This window comes from Rhinopithecus roxellana, chromosome 5 (assembly GCF_007565055.1).
Source record: "Rhinopithecus roxellana isolate Shanxi Qingling chromosome 5, ASM756505v1, whole genome shotgun sequence".
In the NCBI taxonomy this organism is placed as follows: Eukaryota; Metazoa; Chordata; class Mammalia; order Primates; family Cercopithecidae; genus Rhinopithecus; species Rhinopithecus roxellana.
In genome coordinates, this window is record NC_044553.1 from 132,639,669 (window position 1) to 132,658,578 (window position 18,910).

Here is an 18,910-nt window from a genome sequence, read left to right on the forward strand (position 1 = left end):
GCCTTGAAAGCCATATTGAGACTGGCCTGTAACAGGGAGTTTGTGAAAGGTGGGGGTGGGTCAGAGCAGTCCTGGAAAGGCCACTTGAGCAACGAGATGATGGATGAACCGGTATGGGAGGTATGGTGGGCCCTTAAAATCTGTTGAAATAATGTAAATGAGGGTCTGCCTTGGGTGGTGGTGATGGGGTGAAAAGTGGGGAGACAGCTGCAGAACTGAGAAACAGTTTGGAGGCAGACTCACTGGACTCAGGGCTGAGGCTGTGTAGACAGCAGAGACTCTAGCTTTCTGAATGGTATCCCTAATACTAGAAAACTACCTGGCACTTAGAACACGCCAAATGAAAGAACAAATGATGCTTTTGCCTTTGTGTCCACCCTGAAGTCTTTGCCTGAAGCCCACATGCTCGGGGTCCCTGCCCTGCCCCCACAGCTCGGGAGAAGCTGAAGACCCAAGACAATGGGTTGGGAGGTGGTCTGTATGTGGGTATAGTCTGCCAGATTGTACTGAATTGAATGTGCACCCAAGGCTACCCTCTCCCTGGGCCTGGCTCCAAGTTTGTGTCAGCCTGGGGGTCGTGGGGGCCGTCAGCTGGGTCCTAAATGTCTGCCCAGAGGGGTGAGGTTACAGAATGGCAGAGAAGGGGGATAGGGCAAAAGGCCGAGGCTGGTGGTGGCGGTGGGGACACTCATGCACATGCCAAGAGCTACTGCTGAGCTTGGCCTGCCCCCTGCCCCCTGCTTCCCATCCCTTCCTCCAGGCCCACTTTCCTTATCAGAAATTCAGCACTCCTCCGCACACTCTGCCTGCGGAGCAGAGGCCAGAAGGGGATGCTCCCTGGAGCAGCGCTTTGAGCCAGAAGAGACAGGTCCCGGGAGAGGTCAGTGGGGTGCACCTGGGAAGGCTGGACTCCCTCTCCCCACTCTCTGGGCTGTTCCACCAGGCTGCAGGGGCTTTCCCTTTGCTGGAGGAAATCCAGAACCCCACTATCGCACTCCCCCGCAACACAAGGTGACTGGGTCTCTGGACCCAGTCGTGAGGTTAAGAGAGCAGGAGCCCCAGGAGCGGGCACACACGTGTACAGTGAGCAGTGGCAACAACACCCGCCTTGCTTCTCCTGCACCAAGTCCCCAGACAATGAGCCTTTAAGGAGGGTACATTCCAGAGCAAGGTGGATTTGCCAGGATCACCCCCACGCCTGCCCCTCGCCCCCATCACTGTAGCTGACCAGAGGGAAAGGAATGCAGACTTGGTTAAACAACCTTGAGAAATAGAACCATGTTCCTTCCCGAAAATCAGCCCTCCCCGTGGGCAGGCAGTTGCTCGCTGCCAGGGCACTCTGCTGACTCAGGGGAGCGGCCTGGAAGAACCAGGACCCCAGTGGCCCTCACTCCCCATGCTCGCCTTCCTTGAGAGGGACCCCCAGATTCTCCTGGAAGATCCCTGGCTTCCCTCTCCCATGGTGTCCCTTCTCTTCCCCGTTCTGGGCTTGGGCAGTGCTCCAGACTGGGCTCTTATTTTCACAACAGTGACCCTGTGCTCTTTGTAAGATGAGGCCAGGGGTGCAGAGCCCAGCCAGGAGCCTGCTGGAGACTTTACCTAATTGGAAAGGCGAGGGGGCATTCCACTCATGCCCCTGCCCTGGAGTTGGCTCTGGACAGACACAGCTCACAGGGCAGGGTGCAGGGAGCCCCAAAGGTCTGGCTGCAGCTACCTGGGGTGCTCAGGGTCACCAGCACATCGGTGGAGGGGGTCACTTGTTCTTCCTGTATCGCTGGAATCCGCTCTTCAGGCATTGGTGGGGTTGTGGCATTCCCTGCGGAGGAGAGAGGGGAAGAGGTGGGGTCACCGTCCCTTGGCCGGCCGTGGCCGCTCCCTTTTCCCTGGCGCTCAGACTTCCAAGAACGAAGGGTGAAGCCTGGGGTGGGTCACTCCCATGCCTTCCAGTCTCCTGAAAGTTGATCTCGCCCCACTGAGAGAATCTGAGAGCTCTTAACAGGCCTTGGAGCACATCCAGTCTAATCCTCCATTTCAGGGCCAGGAGACTGAGGCTTGCAGAAATGGCCACTTGTCCAAGGCCAGCCAGCTTGTTGGAGGCACAGCTGACACCTGGGTTTCCTAATTCCCACTTCAACATTCTTTCCCTTCTGCTTACAAAGTATTTCACAGCTTACAGAGTTCTGCCACAAATACCAACATCTTATTTGCCTTGAGAAGCCACAAGACAGGCTTCAGTGTCTTCTACCATTTTATAAGAAGCATGAGCTCAGCCTTCCAATGTCTGAACCCAACACCAGTGACAGGCAATTAGTGGTTTCAGGACAAGGCCTCCTGGGGGAAACAGTCTAGTGACCCAGCCAACCACCTATTTCAGCTAGTGCTGTCTCTTTGTTCTGATTTATGTGCCAAGTGGTGCCATGAAATTTGCAAAGAGTTCTGTGGCTAGAAAACTATCTGTGAAGCGTCATGGGGTCTCTTGCTGACCTCACAGCACCTTAGGTGTATAGAGAGCTCCCAGAAACAGCACTCACAGGCCATGTCGTTCTCACCCTCCTCTGATGTGTGTGTGAGCGTGGACCAGCTCACACATAGTAACTCCACTCCTGATTAAGGCCTATTTCCTTCCCTTCTCTTTTGCCTGGGAGCCGCCAGGAAGAGGGACTCACCTGTGACCCAGGCAGGTGTATGGGTGACACTGGTCATGACCTGCACAGAAACAGGAGAAGGTCACTTTTGGCTCCTCTGTCGTCCCTGTGATATGCCACCTTCCATCACACTCACCCCCATCTCCGGGCTTCCTACCAGCTAGCTCATTCACGTTTTCATTCATTCCAGGTATTGATGAGTTCTTACTCTATGCTGGGCATTCTGCCAGACACTTTATACCCACTCACTTCATTAACTTTCTCAACTATCTTATGACGGGAGATTAATATGACTAAATGAGCTGATGTACACACTATGCCAGCTCGGTGTCAGGTACATAGTAGAAAATCAGCAAGTTTGGTGTCAGCTATAACCCTCGCATCTCAACACAGTAACAGAAGCTCTGGAGGTTCACTAGAGTGCCTGGAGCCACAGGGCCAGTGTGGGAAAGCCAGACTGCAGGTTACACCTGGTGTCCCTCAACTCAGCCAGTGGACAGAGGTTGCTGAGAGGGGGGACATAACAGAAGAGCGGGCAGAGGGTGAAAAAGGCTCTGGAGGCTGGCTGTGTCTGTGGGGACTGGAGTTAGAGCTTTGGCCTGGGAGGACATCATATGGTAGCCCAGGGAGAGAACAAGCCCCCTCGAAGAAACTGTATTTGGGGACAGTCAGGTATGCAGGGTGGAGGGGCAGGGGATAGAGTAGGGACTGAGAGGCTGATGAGGGAAGAAGCAGATCCCCTCTTCTGGAATGTTTTCCTGGGAGGACACCCAGTTTTTCCCAGGGGAATCTTGGGCACAGGGAAGGGAGTTGGATATGCCTTTCTCAGTGAGGTGGTTTGAGGCTGTTCACAGCTGTGCCTGCACTTCCCCATACACCACTCCCAGAGGATACCCGGAGGTTCAACTAAACCAGCGCAGAAAGTGCCAGACCCAGAATGAACTGGAAGCAGCTCCACACCTCATCTGCAGTGCTTAAAGCTTGAGTGACAGCCGGGCCTAACAGGACATGTTCCTACTTCCTTTCTGAAGGGGCCCCGGCCCACCCCAAATGGGAAAATGCTTGCACAACGGCTGCTCCGTAAACAGGAGCTGTTGTTATCACTTCCTTTAGGGTAAAACTGGGTCTTTGGATCAATCCTCGCACTTGGTCATCTCTTCAAATAAAATCCAACAGACGCTCCATCTTTCTCCCTCTCCTCTGTCATGAGACACTGCCCTGGGGCCTGAGCTGCTACCAGGTCCTGCTCTCTGCTATGCTTGCCCGGCCCCCTAGTGGGAGGACGCACTCACCTGGCTAGCCTGAGAGTCACCTGGAAGGGAAGGGTGACAGCGTGAGCTCAGGGAGGAGGGTCTGGCTGCCTTCTTCCCTCACCGCCACCTGAGCGGCTTCACGGTCTGCGCCCCAGACCACGTCCCCAGCAGGGCCGGCAGCACAGAAAGCACAGACTCTTCTTACCTGCCTCTGCCCCTTCAACCCTGTAGGGACTGGCCACCACACAATTCCAGGACCCCAGGTCTGGAGAGCCTGAAGATAGCTCAGTGCAGCCTCTCTCTTGGTAAGTGGAAGCCCCTGCTTTCCTGTAAGGCCTCGGGTGACAGGAGTCCCACCGGCTCCCAGGCCTGTCCACCCCATCCAGCCTGGAGCCACCTCCTTGCACTGCTACCTCCTCCCTCCCATGCCTCCCAGCCAGGCTGGGTCACACAGCCCCCTGCCCTGGGCTTTGGGCCAGGGGAACAGTTTGAGGAAGGAGTGGAGTTGCTCCAGGCTTGGCCGGTGTCCTGTGTCCACAACAACTGGGGCTCTGTCCTCACTTCCCTGTCTCTTCCAGATTCCTGGAGCAATCTGACCAATCACATAGCTTGTTGGCCCTATGATGTTCCAGGCCTCCTGCACTCAGTGTTACCAGTCACCTGGGCATGACTTCTCCATGGTTTTCAGGGCACTTGCAAGGAGAGCCTCATACCCAGCCGCCCTCCAGCTCCGTGCCTCTGGGGTCCAAGGCCATTGAGCTGGAGTTAGCACTCTGACTCTAAGGCCGGGCCAGGGGTCTGGCATGCAGGTCCTCAGGACCCACCTGCCAGCTATTCAAGCCTGCAGCAAGCACCGGCCCCAGAAGCTGCATGGCCAGAGGGCAGGAGATGGAGAGGCCTGATCGCTGGGGTGGGGGCTGCGGCTGACCTTTCCCACCTCCACAGGCAACTCCCTAGGGCGTGGGCACCTCTTGACCCCATATGGAAGAGGAAGTGGGTGGGGCCTTGCTGTTGTAACAGGCCATAAGAGAAGGCTGCCAGGGTTGGGTGCTGCCACTCCAAGCTCCCTTTTCTAATGCCACAAAGATGGGATGCCCACGCACCCAGGATGGACACCCACACTTCTCTGAGGTACTGGAAACTTAGGGGAAAGGGGAATCCATCAGGCGTCTCCCCCAGCTCAGATACCCTTGTCAGGGACGGTCCCGGCCTCGACCCAGGTGTCTGTGATGACCCGGAGTGGCTGCCTGTCTGCTGGCCCAGGCAGTACCCCGCTGCTCCTCTGCCCTTGCTCCCTTGGGGGCCTTGCCAGTTCCTCCTCCTCGGCTTTCCTCATGGACAGGCGAATGTCGGAGCTGGCATAGGTGTAGCCGTGGCCGGCAGGGCAGATCTCTCTGAAGGCCTCTGCAAAGTCAACAGCCGGAGGACAAGCTGAGAGGTGCTGTTCCTGCAGGAAACCAGGGCCCCCCTTTCCCTCCCTTTGGGAGACACGGCAATTATGGCAGCAAGGAGGGAGGGAGCCCCAGGTTGGGATAAACACGTGAGCAGGCAGGGAAGACTACTTCAGTCTTCCAGATTGAGGGAGGTCTACCCAGGCCCGGCAACATGGTCACTAGCCTTGAGGAAGCCCCTGGGCAGTGAAAGCTGGGATGGGGACAGGGGGTTACCTGTGCCAGGCAGAGGGCATTTCTCACACTCGCTGCCCCATGCTTTGCCCACACGGCTGCAGCAGCATATCTGCTTGGTGATTCGCTGGGCCAAAGGCAGGGTGCAGGTGTCAGGCCCAAGCGACCGGTAGCACAGTCCCTGCAGCATGGAGATGGCCTTGTCCGCTGCAACAGACACAGCATGCGGAGGTGGGCAGGTGGCCAGTGGGAGGGGAATGCACAGCTGGGAGGGCAGTGGATGGAGGTGTGGCTGGCCACACGCACTCAGACTGGCCTGGCCCATATCTCAGTCGGGAAATTTGGAGCCCTGCAAATGCTCACAAGAACTTTAGAAGGAAGAGGCGTAGTGGAATGTTTCAGCACTTGCCCATGTCATGTGCTTGATGAGACCCGTGACTCCCCACCTGCATGTGGAGAACCTGAGAGCAGGAACTGAGGATGCAGCTCCTTGTCTCCAGTGCTGAGTTTAGAAATGTTTACTGAAGGCCCCACGTGTCCCTAGGGTTGAGCAGGGAGCAGTATGTCCTGAGGACCACAGCCTCTGTGGGAAGATGAGGCAAGCTAAGGCCTGATGGGGAGCTCAGAGGACAGGGACCCTATATTGGGTTATCTCTGTCACCCAGGCACCTTCCATAGTGTCTGGTGCATGCAAATGCTTAGTAAAGCTTGTTGAATCTGTGCATGGATGGCTAGATCAATGAGCCAATCAAACATCGAATCAACCAGCCAATCAAAATACTGAGGGTCACTGTGCGTTTGAGCTACAATGGGCTTAGGTCATAGCAATGCCACCACCCTTATCTCCTCTCTTGTACTTTGATAATAAATATTAAAGAATAGTTTCTGTATGTTATCTCAATGGAAGACGAGGAGGCCATGCCAGGTTGGAAGAGTCTGGAATCCGTAGAGGGCTGACTGGATTCTAAGAGGAGGAGAGGTGGGGTGAAGAAGACATCAATCAAAGTTTAGGAATGAATGATTCTGGGGAAGTCCTGGTCAGGCCCAGGACGCAGCAGACGAAGTTCGAATCCCTGCTCTACCATGAAGTACAGGACCTCCCTGGGCCTTAGCTTCTTCACATGTAAAATGAAGATGAGAATGATCATTCCATGGCAGAGGACACCTGTATTTCTGCCTGCCCAGAGTCTATGTGCCATATTCTGGTATAATCACCCTGCTTCTAAGGGAACCACCCCTTTCCCACCCTTGGTCCATGTGACTGGAGTGGAGGCTGGCGCCTTTCTGGCTGAAGGCTTGTGGTCCATACCCCTGGTTCCAGTGACTGGGTCAGGGACGGGCACTTCACCAAGGAGGCCCAGTGATAATCAGCTTTGAGACTATTCCTGGGTGATGGGGGAAAAGGGGCTCATTTTTTATTGAGTTTGCAAGGCTGAGAGGGTGTAGGCCTAGAGCATCTGGCGACCACCTTCGAAGGAACCATGAAACTGACACAGAGGAAAGAGCAGGACCCCCCCCTGCAGACACTGTGGCTGCCTGGTCAGCCAGCCTGAGGCCACACCACGCCTGCACTTCCTAGTTGTGTGAACCAATGCTTTTGTGTGTTTTTTTTTTTTTTGAGAAGAGTCTCGCTCTGTTGCCCAGGCTGCAGTGCAGTGGCACGATCTTGGCTCACTGCAACCTTTGCCTCTGGGGCTCAAGCCATCCTTCCGCTTCAGCCTCCCAAGTAGCTGGGACTACAGGTGTGCACCACCACGCCTGGCTAATTTTTAATTTTTTGTAAAGACAGGGTCTCAACATGTTGCCTAGGCTGGTTTTGAACTCCTGAGCTCAAGTGATCCGCCTGCTTCAGCCTCCCAAAGTGCTTGAATTACAGGTGTGAGCCGCTGTGCCCAGCCCCCAGCGAATTCTTTTTTTGCTTAAGGCAGTTTGAGTTTGGTTTCTGTCACTTGCAATCCAAGGACTCCTGATTAATAAACTTCACCGTGGAGATGAAATAGAGTGAGGTGTGTGAGAGTGGCTTGCCAAAGGTCATGTGCTCGCCACAGGTAAATCACCAGCCAGTCTGCGAGCCCTGGATCTCCTCCAGGTGCAATTTCTGCTTCTAGCAGCCGCTTCCCTTGGGACACTGTAAGGAAGAGCTCCATCCCTTTGAACCCCAGGGTGGAGATGACCCAGGTGGGAATATCAGGAGGCTGGGGCAGCCCTGCAGACCGCTCCACTGGACCTGGTCAGGTGGCACGGAGGGAAGGAGGCAGAACTCAGGAACAAAGGGAAGAGAACTTCGCGCTGCCCATCCCACTTGCAGGGAGGTGAATCGCTGTGGGAGGCTTGGGGGAGTAACACCAGGGACAGAGGGGAAAAGGACACTAGAGAGACATCTCTGCTTCCCTGTGTTAAGGCTCTCTTGGATGTCAAACACACCTGTCTGGTAAAGGGATCTTAAGTGATGTGGAGTAGAAGGTAGGGTTGTAAGCCTCTCAAGGCCTTGACCACCTGCCACTGCCACCATGAAGGTTTCTTGAGAGCGGCCTGACATGTTCTCCCCACTCTGGACCCCTCACTCTTGGGCATCCCCTTCCTATAGCTCTTGCTGTCTTATCTCCCTAGAGCCACTGGGTTCAGTGTCCAGGTGGCACTGGAGTCTTGTTCAACCCCATGGCCCTCCCAAACCCAGTACCAGAAAGTTTGCAGACTGAGGGCTTGGCCGGTTGCAGGGAGCTCTGCTGAGCTGGGAGCGGCCCATCCAACCTGGGCTGCTGCCTCCCAGAGGCCAGTTGGGACTGGTTTTATTTAGCTCTGGTCCGGCCTTCCGGCACAGGGAAAGCCCCATTTGGCCTGTGGTGTCAGTTCTGCCACTGGGGGTTACTGATAGCCTGGGCCACTCCCCCTGGAAACCACAGAGGTCTCTGGAAACAGGGCTGCCTGGCATATATGCATGCACATACCTGGACACAATGCTAATGCCCACTATGTGTTCATGGATGAAGAGAAACTTCAGAACCACAAGGGGCCACAGGATTGTGGAAAGGCCCTCAGGTCGGGCAGCAGCTCTATGAATGCTATGGATAACCCTTCTGGAAAGGTCACTCAGCAGCCAAGGCTCAGCCAGACATCACAGCAAAGGCCACCCCCACCACCCCCGCCGCCAAAGGAAACGAGGCTACGCATGGAACAGAAATGATTAGAAAGAAAGAAAAAAAAGAAACAGAAAAGATGAATTCTAAACTGCAAAGGCCTGGAAGAAATGCCTAGTGTAAAAAGTGAAGTAGTAACCATCTCTGTTCCAGCAGGATGGGCTGATCAGGTTTTCACACTGGGCCCAACTCCAGGTTGAGTAGCAGACACAGGCCCTGAGCATGGAATGATCAGGTCTTGGGAATATTACTGCGCTGGGCTGGCCTGTGGACCTGAAGGGTCCCATCTTGCCTCCCAGTGTCCCCCGCAATCCCGTCCCTACCAGCACTCACACACACAGCGGCTCCGTGATGGATCCAGCATGAGGCCAGGTCTGCATGTGCACAGGTAGCTGCCTCTGGTGTTCACACACTCCGCGTCCTTGCACAGGCCCAGGGTCAAGCACTCATTGATATCTGCAGAGTTGGAGGAGATGAGCAACTCATGCCCCTGCCCTGGAGTTGGCTCTGGACAGACACAGCTCACAGGCGGCCTGATGGAGGGGAGGGACTGGGCGGAGATCTTCAAATACCCTCTCCAGATAAAACAACAACAAAAGAGCTGCTATGTATTCAGTGGGATTCCTCTACCTGGGCCTCAGTTTCCTCATTTGTAAAATGAGGATAATGATAGTAACAACCAGATGGTGTTAGATGGATAAAATAAGATCAAATTGCAAACCACTTAGTCCAGTAACTGGCATGTAACAATGATCATAATATTAAGAGCTAATGTTTGTTTGTTTGTTTATTTTTTGAGAGAGTCTCACTCTGTCACCCAGGCTGGAGTGCAGGGGTGTGATCTCAGCTCACTGCAGCCTCCGCCTCCCAGGTTTAAACAATTCTCATGCCCCAGCCTCCCGAGTAGCTGGAACGACAGACGCATACCACCACATCCAGCTAATTTTTGTATTGTATTTGTTGTAGAGATGTGTTTTCACTGTGTCGTCCATGGCTGGTCTCAAACTCCTGGCCTCAAGCAGTCCACCTGCCTTGGTCTCCCAAAGTGCTGGGATTATAAGCATGAGCCACCTCGTCAGGCCTCAAGCACTAGTGTTTATTGAGCACCTATTACATGCTACATACTCTGCTGGGTATTAACATACAATACCCCATTTAATTCTCACAAACAATTTTATCAAATAGGCCCACATGTCTTCATTTTACTGGAGAAGAAACTGAGGTCCCAGGAATAACCAGGTCACCCACTGGTTTGGGGAAATTGGCACTGGGCACAGAGTCACTTAGCTGGAGAGTGGCATGTTGAGATGCAGACAGGAAACAGATTGAGGGGACTGTTTGTGTTGGAAGGTGGAGAAGGGGCAGCTAAGTCCCTCCTATTCAGCCTTCCTCCAGAGGTCCCTGAAGCACCTCTGCAGGGCTCAAGACCCTGGGAGCATGACTGCAGTGAGCTGGAGGAGGGGGACCCTGGTAAGGAAAAGGAGGCAGAGGCTGGAGGAAGGCACTGAAGGGGAAGGGGATAGCAAGGGTGCGCAGAGGTTGAGGGTCAGAAGGGCACATCTCCGGGTCCTCCTGAACGCCCTTCCTTGTGCAGGCTGCACATATCCCCCCAAAGACCCGTGGAGGCTAATGCTGTTCTTCAAATAAGGGAGGTGCACTGGTTTCCTCTGTGACCTCAAAGAGGAAACCCCCTTTTCCTGCTGCAAACTTCTCCCTGCCAAGGGGAAGTCTCAGCCCCCGCAATCTGAGCTATGAGGAGTCGGAGGCCATCTTGATGATGGCACTTCTGTTGATGATAGTGATGGCAGCAGAGATGATGAGCATGAATTGCTTGTGAGGGGCACCTACCTCCAGGCCAAGAGATAACATAGGCAGCCCTGTGTCTGCAGAGCCAGGTCACCCACTGGTTTGGGGAAATTGGCACTGGGCACAGGAACGAGGGACTGAAAAGGGACCCAGCCTGAGCACCAAGGGGCACTCCTCTTTGATAGGATGCCCCATTGTGACAGGGTGCCAGTAAGAAGTGGCAAGGTGCTACTGAGAAATGGGAAAGGGCAGTGATCCATATGCGTCCAGACTGTGGCCACAGTGGGATGTGGACCTCCAAACCCAAGTCTGACTTGCTTCCCTCTGCTTAAGAAGCTTCTGGGTTCCCCATCATTTCTTAGAGGAAGGCCCTAAACCCTAACATGGTATCCAAGGTCCTCCACCATTTCCCTAAAGCCTGTGGGTAAACAGGTGGCTCTGATGAGACACTGGCAGACCTGTGGCATCTCCCGTGTGTACACAGGCCACATATATAGTACTTTCTGGGACACTCCAGACAGCACAAAATGTACTTTTGCTTATGGTGTTCACATTGCCTGGAGAGCTTGCATCCTCTTAGTTGGCCAACTTGTACTCATTTTTAAAGTCTTGGCTTGGGTATCACCTCCTCCAGGAAGCCTTCCCTGATCCTCCCAGTCTGGGAAGGGACCCCCACCATGGGATCCTGTAGCACTCAGTGACTGCTGCTTTCTCTCAAGAACACTCTGCTCATTAGATGTGATTGTTCAGGGGTCTATCTGCACCTGGGGCAGGACTGTGTCTTCTCTATCACTGTGTACTCAGCACCTAGCACAGTGTATGTAGCCCATAGTAACCTCCCCTCCAATACTTTGTGGAAGTAGGAGGGAAGGATGGAGAGAGAGAGGAGAGATGACGTGTGTGGGTGGTGAGCAGGTCCCTTCGCAGACACGGAGACCACAGCCACATACGTGGGAAGGGGAGGTTTCAGGGGCAGGGCCTCCTGAGGGAAGGTCCTTTGGTGTCCTGAATCTTGGGGCTCAGTGGAGGGAGGGCAGAGAACCCACTTGAGATCCTGAGAATAATCTTAAAGCTTCAGACTGGGAAACCCACCAGGAGAAAAAGCAATTGGTGGCCGTTTAGATGTGAACAGCCCCGATCTACCCTCCAAGGGCAAAAATACGTATTTCTCCCTAGAGCCACTGTCTGCTTGGCCCTCAAACCACTGGCTCCTGAGGGAGTCTGACCCTAGACTAGGCTGGGCCAGAGGCCTGCCCTTTTGCTCGGCCCAGCACCTTTGCTTATCCACAGGCTAGGAATCACTTCTGCAGGCTGGCACCCCCAAGGGAGACAGCCCAGTCACGCAGAGCTTCCCCAGACTCCTCTCTCGGAAGCAACCTCCAGAGGGAGGGTACCTTGGAGGCCATCTGGGTCAATCCCCTGTCTCTGACCCAGCTCCATCCAAAGCAAACCATACAGACAACTATTTGTCCAGTTGTCCAAGCTCCTCACAGGGAGGCCACCTTGTTCCCCACTGGCCTCTGCCAGCCCCAAGAGCCTGTCCCTGGCAGGAAGCTCCCCACCCCACTTCCTGGCTGTGGGTTGAAGCAAGTTGGAGGGAGTCCTGAATAGCTAAGGGTTTTTAGTTGGGAAAAGCCCACAGAGGCCCCAACAACTCAGGCTGACTTGATTTTCCACCCTGGAGCTGAAATTCTTCCCATTCCAGGGAGACCAGCTCAGGAGGAAAGTAGAAGTGCAGGGACTGCGGCGGCCCCTTCGGACACAGCCCCACATAGCCTAGAGACCCTAGCCTGTGTTCCAGGTGCGGGTGGGTGGAGATGGGGAGGAGGGGAGGTGTCGGCCCCCTTGGCTTCATCTGTCACTCTCAAGCAAGTCCCTGGATTTCCTTAGGCCCCTGGAATCAGCAGCCTCTCACCACTCCCCCAAGCTGGGGCTTAGAGGAACTCAGTGGAGACCACTCGACCAATGACAGACACTCCTCCTGTCTGGTGCTGGGAGTGTGCCCCGGCATCCCTGAGCCCAGCCCTGGCCCTAGAGGTCCTACCTTGGCAGTGAGTGAGGTTCAGTCTCTTGTATCCCTGAGGACACTCCAGCTGGCCATTCTCAATCACCGGGGAGGCTGCAGAGTGGAGATACAAACAGGTCTCACTGGAGGGCCCCTAGGCTCCTCTGTCACCCATGCTGGAAAGGGGTGCAGTCTGGATGTCCAGCCCACCCAGCAGCAGTGAGCCCCAGCCCCTGAAGCCATCGCCCTGGGCAGCTGTGCTTCCTGGTTCTCACCAGACTCCTCTCGGCCTATCTTGCTTTTCTTAAAAGCAGTACTAAGTGAAATAAGCCAGGCATAGAAAGACAAATATCACACGATCTCACTGATATATGGGACCTAAGAAAAACAAACCCACAGAAGCAGAGTAGAATGGTGGTTACTAGGGCCTGGGGAAGAGGGGAGACAGTGATCAAAGGGTACAACATTTCAGTCAGATATAGGAGGAGTAAGTTCAAAAGATCTGTTTTACAACATAGTGACTATGGTTAATAACATTGTCTTGTATTCTTGAAAATTGCTAAGAGAGTAGATTTTAAGTGTTCTCACCACAAAAAATAAATATGTGAGGTAATACACATGTTAATGGGTGCAATTATTTAGCCACCTTACGATGTATACCTATTTCAGAACAACAATCATGCACGGGCCAGGCGCAGTGGCTCACGCGTATAATCCCAGTGCTTTGGGAGGCCAAGGCAAGTGGATCACCTCAGGTCAGGGGTTCAAGACCAGCCTGGGTAACATGGTGAAACCCCATCTCTACTAAAAATATGAAAATTAGCTGGGCGTGGCAGCACATGCCTATAATCCCAGCTACTCAGGAGGCTGAGGCAGGAGACTCGCTTGAACCCAGGAGGGGGAGGTTGCAGTGAGCCAAGGTTGTACCACTGCACTCCAGCCTGGGTGACAGAGCGAGACTCCATCTCAAATCAAACAAAACAGTTGTACATCACAAATATATACAATTTTTATTTGTCAATTAAATTTTTAATACTAAAAATTGTATTATATACTTCACACATATAGTTATAACATTACATATAGTATATACTATACTATGTGCATGTTATATATATAGCATGGGTTTTATTGTTATAACTTTTTGCTTTTTATTTTGAAATACTAAAGATACACAGATGTCTGACTGCAGATTGACCAACAAGGAAATGATTCTCAGTATTTGTATGCTGATACACATCCTGCCTTGATATCACAACATTCCCCCTTACTTTACAGAGAAAAAAAAGAAAAAAAAACTCAAACAGTTGATATTAAATAAAAACAGGGGAAAAAAATCTCCATTACTTTGGGGGAACAGACTAGTGTGCCAACCCTCTTGAAAAGCTCTAGCAGGGGGCATACTTCTGATCACCACCTGTCTTCACAGGAAAAGGCAGGGGAATACTATATTTTGTGGAATAAAAAGAGAACTCAGCTATAAGTTTGACAATTCTTTTGCCTATAGATAGCCAGCAATTCTAACCAGGCACGAGCAATTGCCACAGACCTTATTCCATACACATTTCCATAAAGACACTACGATATTTCAAAGGTCTTGCTCTATAAAGCTAGCTGCATGATGGCTTCTTGTAGCAATTTGCCTTCTTCTAGCTTTGACTCTTTTGTGGCAATAGCTTGCCTCTGAATGCTGCACCCTCCATCTCTGTTACCTTATCCCAATTCCTTTTCCTCCTAGTCGTAACATCAGCAGCTACACTTTCAGAGTTGTTTGCTAAAGCTTCTTGTCATCCAGGAAGTCATTTACTGTTGAGAATATATGTTCACTGGTTCATCCTTTAGTGGTTTACAAAAAGAGAGTTCTTCATATATATATATATATATATATATTATTTATTTATTTATTTTTCTTCTTCTTCTTCTTCTTCTTTTTTGAGATGGAGTCTTGCTCTGTCACACAGGCTGGAATGCAGTAATGTGATCTCGGCTCACTGCAACCTCCACCTCCTGGATTCCAGCTATTCTCCTGCTCCAGCCTCCTGAGTAGCTGGGATTACAGGCATGCACCACCATGCCCGGCTAACTTTTGTATATTTAGTAGAGACAGGGTTTTGCCATGTTGGCCAGGCTGGTTTCGAACTCCTGACCTCAGGTGATCCACCTGCCTTGGCCTCCCAAAGTGCTGGGATTACAGGCATGAACCACTGCACCCAGCCTTTCATGTATTTTTATTGTTGAAATGAATTATTGCAAATACCAAGAGGCACATTGGAGATATCTATACTTTCGTCCAATTGTACAGCAAAGTTGAGTGTCTTTGTGGTTTAAAATGTTTTTCTAATCAAGATAGCTTTTATTTCACCATTAGCTGCTGTCTCTGGGCACTTATACACTTAGTGCAAGGTTTGTCATTAGTAATGGCCTATATCAATCTGTATTTCATATAGTCTTCTTGATCATTTGGATCCTGGGGTACTTGGGGGTCACATCTGATAGGTTGCTATGATTTTTACTTTGTAATATGGCTGATGACACAGTATAAAACCCCCTGAGAAGGGTCAGCATTGCATTTTTTAATGATTGCTTATGATTAAGGGACTAGTATTATTTTGCATCCACGGTTCCTTTGCAGGAGCTTTTCAGAGCCACCTCTCCATTTGGTGTGGGTTAGTTTAGTTAACACCAGAACACATAACTAAAAAATCCAGTAAACACAGCACTGTGAACTGCACTGTGTTGTAATATGCCAAAGACAAATAGAAGGAGGTGCCACATTTTCTTGGAAGCCCCACTCTTCCTGAGGACACACTGTGTGCCAAGCATGACATGTGACAGCCTGACATAGGGACAGACCAAGTGAGGACATAAATTAGTAACACTTAACTTTTTTAAGATTAAAACATGTAAACTGAAGTTCAAAATGTTTTCCTGCCAGGATTGGCCCGCTCCGGGTTTGCACGTTCCATGTAGGGACCAGGGTCCAGCTTAGAAGCCCACTCTTGTGGAGACACACAGGGATTCTGAAAACGTTGAGAAGGAGATGGAAAGATGGGAGTGAGGCTGGGAAATGTGCATGTCCCTGGCTCGGGGCGTGGTGGTATAAACTGAGGACAGAGAGGAGGGAAGAAAGAGAAGTCATTTGGAGAAACTCAGAAGGCAGGCTGATTAGATGCAGCCAGTGAACACTATGAGGAGCAGAAGGTAGGAAAGAATGATGTAAGGCTGCTGCCAGAGGGCCAAGGAAAGAGACCAAGTGCACATTTGTCCAGTGCTTCAGAGTTGCAAGGCCATGGGTGCACATGGTCCTGTCTGTTTCTCACAACAATTATGCCCTAAGGCAGGGACCATCATCCCCAATTTACAGATTAGGACAGCAAGGCTCAGTGAGGGGTAAGTAACTGACCCAGGTAACAAAGTTGCTGGAGCAGAGGCAGGGTTGAAATCGGGCCTCTAGCTGTGAAGGCCACATCCTTTCTCCTACCTTCCACTGCGCTTCTCTAAGAGAGAGAGAGATCAGGAAGAGCTGGGTGATCCAGCAGGCCAGGATGATATCAACTCTCTAGATGTCAAGAGGGAGAAATGATGCTGGGCATGGTGGCTCACACCTGTAATCCCAACACTTTGGGAGGCCAAGGCAGGAGTATTGCTTGAGCCCAGGAATTAGAGACCAGCCTGGGCAACATGGCGAAACCCCGTCTCTACAGAAAAAATACAAAGATAAACTGGGCATAGTGGTTCGCGCCTGTGGTCCCAGCTGAGGCAGGAAGATCACTTGAGCCTGGCAGGTCAAGGCTGCAGTGAGCTGTGACGGTGCTACTAAACTCCAGCCTGGGCAACAGACGGAGATGGAGACAGAGAGAGAGGGAGAGGGAGAGGGAGGAAGCAGAGGCCCCTGCTTCTTTAGTGATCAGAAGGGGAGCAGCAGAGAGCTTGGATTAGAGCAGGAAGCAAGAGTGGAAACAGCTGCTGGCACCTGTAGAAAACTGTGAGAACCCGAGGAATGGGTGAAGCTGAGAGGAGCTGGGTCCACCCATTAGTCTGGATACATGTATGTGCTTTTTATATAAAGTGGTCTCCTCCTTAATAAGGGGAACCTGCACCCCCCCTCCCCCGCCCCGCTAGCCTGAAGGGAGTGTGGTGTCGTGGGCAATTCTTTGTGAAGGCAGGCTTCTAGAGGGAAATAAATGCCAAGCCACTATCTCTGGGGAAACTCCCATTTTTGCCAACAACCTTCACCCTGAAACCAGGGCCCTCAACGCCCCTCCTCGCACCTCTCAGAGGCAGTCTATAAGGGGCTAGTTCCTAGCTTCTGTAAGACCAAGTAAGGCAAGTGAATCACCTGAGCTCTGGGCTCTGGAACTCAACACCAGCCTGGGCAACATGGCAAAACCCTGTCTCTACCAAAAATACAAAATGTCAGCAGGCTTTGTGGCATGAGCCTGTGGTCCTCGCTACTCAGGAGGTTGAGGTGGGAGAATTCTTTGAGCCTGGGAGGTGGAGGTTGCAGTGAGTCAAGATCATGCCTCTGTACTCCATGCTGGGCAACAGAGTGAGACCATGTCTTAAAAATGAACAAATAAGGCCGGGCGTGGGGGCTAATGCCTGTAATCCCAGCACTTTGGGAGGCTGAGGCGGGATGATCATGAGGTCAGGAGATCAAGACCATCCTGGCTAACACAGTGAAATCATGTCTCTATAAAAATACAAAAAATTAGCCGGGCATGGTGGCAGGCGCCTGTAGTCCCAGCTACTTGGGAGGCTGAGGCAGGAGAATGGCGTGAACCTGGGAGGTGGAGCTTGCAGTGAGCAGAGATTGTGCCATTGCACTCCAGCCTGGGTGACAGAGTGAGACTCCGTCTCACAAAAAACAAAAACAAAAATAATTTGTGTGTATATATATACATACATACACACACACACACACACACACGAATAATTCAGGTTAAATCTCCTTGGGAGAAAGTGGAAGTTTAGGTGGCCAGGTGGCTCAGGGTGACAATTCGGCAGCCAGTGAGCTTTGTGACAGGTGAAGGCAGGTGACACCTGTCACTGTCCCTGCCACCCACACCAGGTGTCCCTCTTGCATACTCCCCACACATATAGACCTGCCCAAGTCACAGCACTAGCTGTTGAGCTGAAAAACTCAGTTCGTGGTGTGCCGTGGCTGCCTGCTCACTTTTCCATCTTTCCACAAAGTATAAGCTACGTGAGGACAAGGACCTTGTCTTCTTCATCACTGTTATGTCTCTAGTGCTATGTCCCAAGCATGACACCTAGAGCTGTGTGGGCTCTCAGTCAAAATAGGAACAAATAAGAAGAGCAAACACTCCAATGGCACTTACTATGGGCCAGGCCCTATTATAAAGGCTTTATACTAATTAACTTAGTTAATGCTCATAAGAGGCCTTGGAGAGTCTTACTAATATTATTCCCATTTTATGGATGAGCAAACTGAGGTTCATCCATAAAATGGATGAGGTTATGAAACAAACCAAAGGTCACCCTGTTGGTGGACAGAGCTGGGATTATGAACTCAGGCAGTCTAGCTCCAGAGGAGAAATTCTGAACCATTGTCCCCACTGCCTCCAAATAAATAAATAGATTCGTAAAAAGCCTTAGGGGTGCCTAGGCAGACAACCCTAGGATGCAATGGAGGCACCTGCCCAGTAGAAAACCTAGCACCCTTCCTAGGAAACTTCTACCCTGTTTTAAATGAGGGATCAGGAGAGGGAATAAGAAAAAAAAAAGTAGGGATACTCAGAAGGAGGTCAGAAGAACTGATCAGATGCCTGATAAGGGCTCCACGATGTGCATAACCAAAGTGCCGGGCAGAACTGACAAAGGAAATGGTGTAGAACCCGTCCTACCCCTTGTGGCTCCTCAGCCAGATCAAGGTTAACACAAGGGGTAAGGGGTCAGAGAGTAGAAAGAAGAGAATCTGTGAGACCTGGGGAGAGAGAGTGGCTAAGCTGTGACTCTCACAGATGATTCAAGGAGGCCTCGCAGGGCTGCAGTGTCTTTGCCTTTGGGACTTTTAGACTTGCGAAAGCCAAAGCAGCTGCCCAGCGTCAGTGGAGACTGACCTGAACTCCAAAGAGTTCACATCACAAATGCCCGTGAAGCATACAGGGTGGATGTGGGGAACCTTCTTGGTAAGGACATCGGGACATAGGTTTTCTGACTCCCTGGCCTCAGCCCTGTCCACCTTCTGCTGTGTCTCGGTTGCTCACAAACTGAAGAAAGAAGCAGAGGGGTCCCTGGCTGCAGCCTGCCCCTGCCCTCCTAACTCTCCTCCTCAGCTGCTGGGACTCCCAGGGAGGCCTCAGTAAAGGCAAACTAATTTCTCAAGACAGTTTTGGCATTGACTCCATGAGTAGAGTTGTGGAGGAGAAGGTGAAGACGTGTCTGGCCACAGGGCTGTTTACAGGCTGTGCCAATC

The 18,910-nt window shown here is 51.9% G+C and overlaps 1 protein-coding gene across 4 annotated transcripts in view; it reads right to left on the reverse strand.

Annotated features, from left to right (window-relative positions):
- LTBP2 (latent transforming growth factor beta binding protein 2) overlaps positions 1 to 18,910 on the reverse strand; it is a 115,986-nt gene that overhangs the window by 25,255 nt on the left and 71,821 nt on the right. For all 4 annotated transcript variants that reach the window (XM_030930121.1, XM_030930122.1, XM_030930120.1 and 1 more), the window contains exons 9-15: positions 12,511 to 12,585; positions 8,994 to 9,116; positions 5,566 to 5,730; positions 5,087 to 5,302; positions 3,938 to 3,957; positions 2,667 to 2,706; positions 1,715 to 1,816 (exon numbers count right to left, since the gene is read on the reverse strand). In XM_030930121.1, coding sequence (XP_030785981.1) covers positions 1,715 to 1,816; positions 2,667 to 2,706; positions 3,938 to 3,957; positions 5,087 to 5,302; positions 5,566 to 5,730; positions 8,994 to 9,116; positions 12,511 to 12,585 — 741 coding nt within the window. The remainder of the gene's footprint in view (positions 1 to 1,714; positions 1,817 to 2,666; positions 2,707 to 3,937; positions 3,958 to 5,086; positions 5,303 to 5,565; positions 5,731 to 8,993; positions 9,117 to 12,510; positions 12,586 to 18,910) is intronic.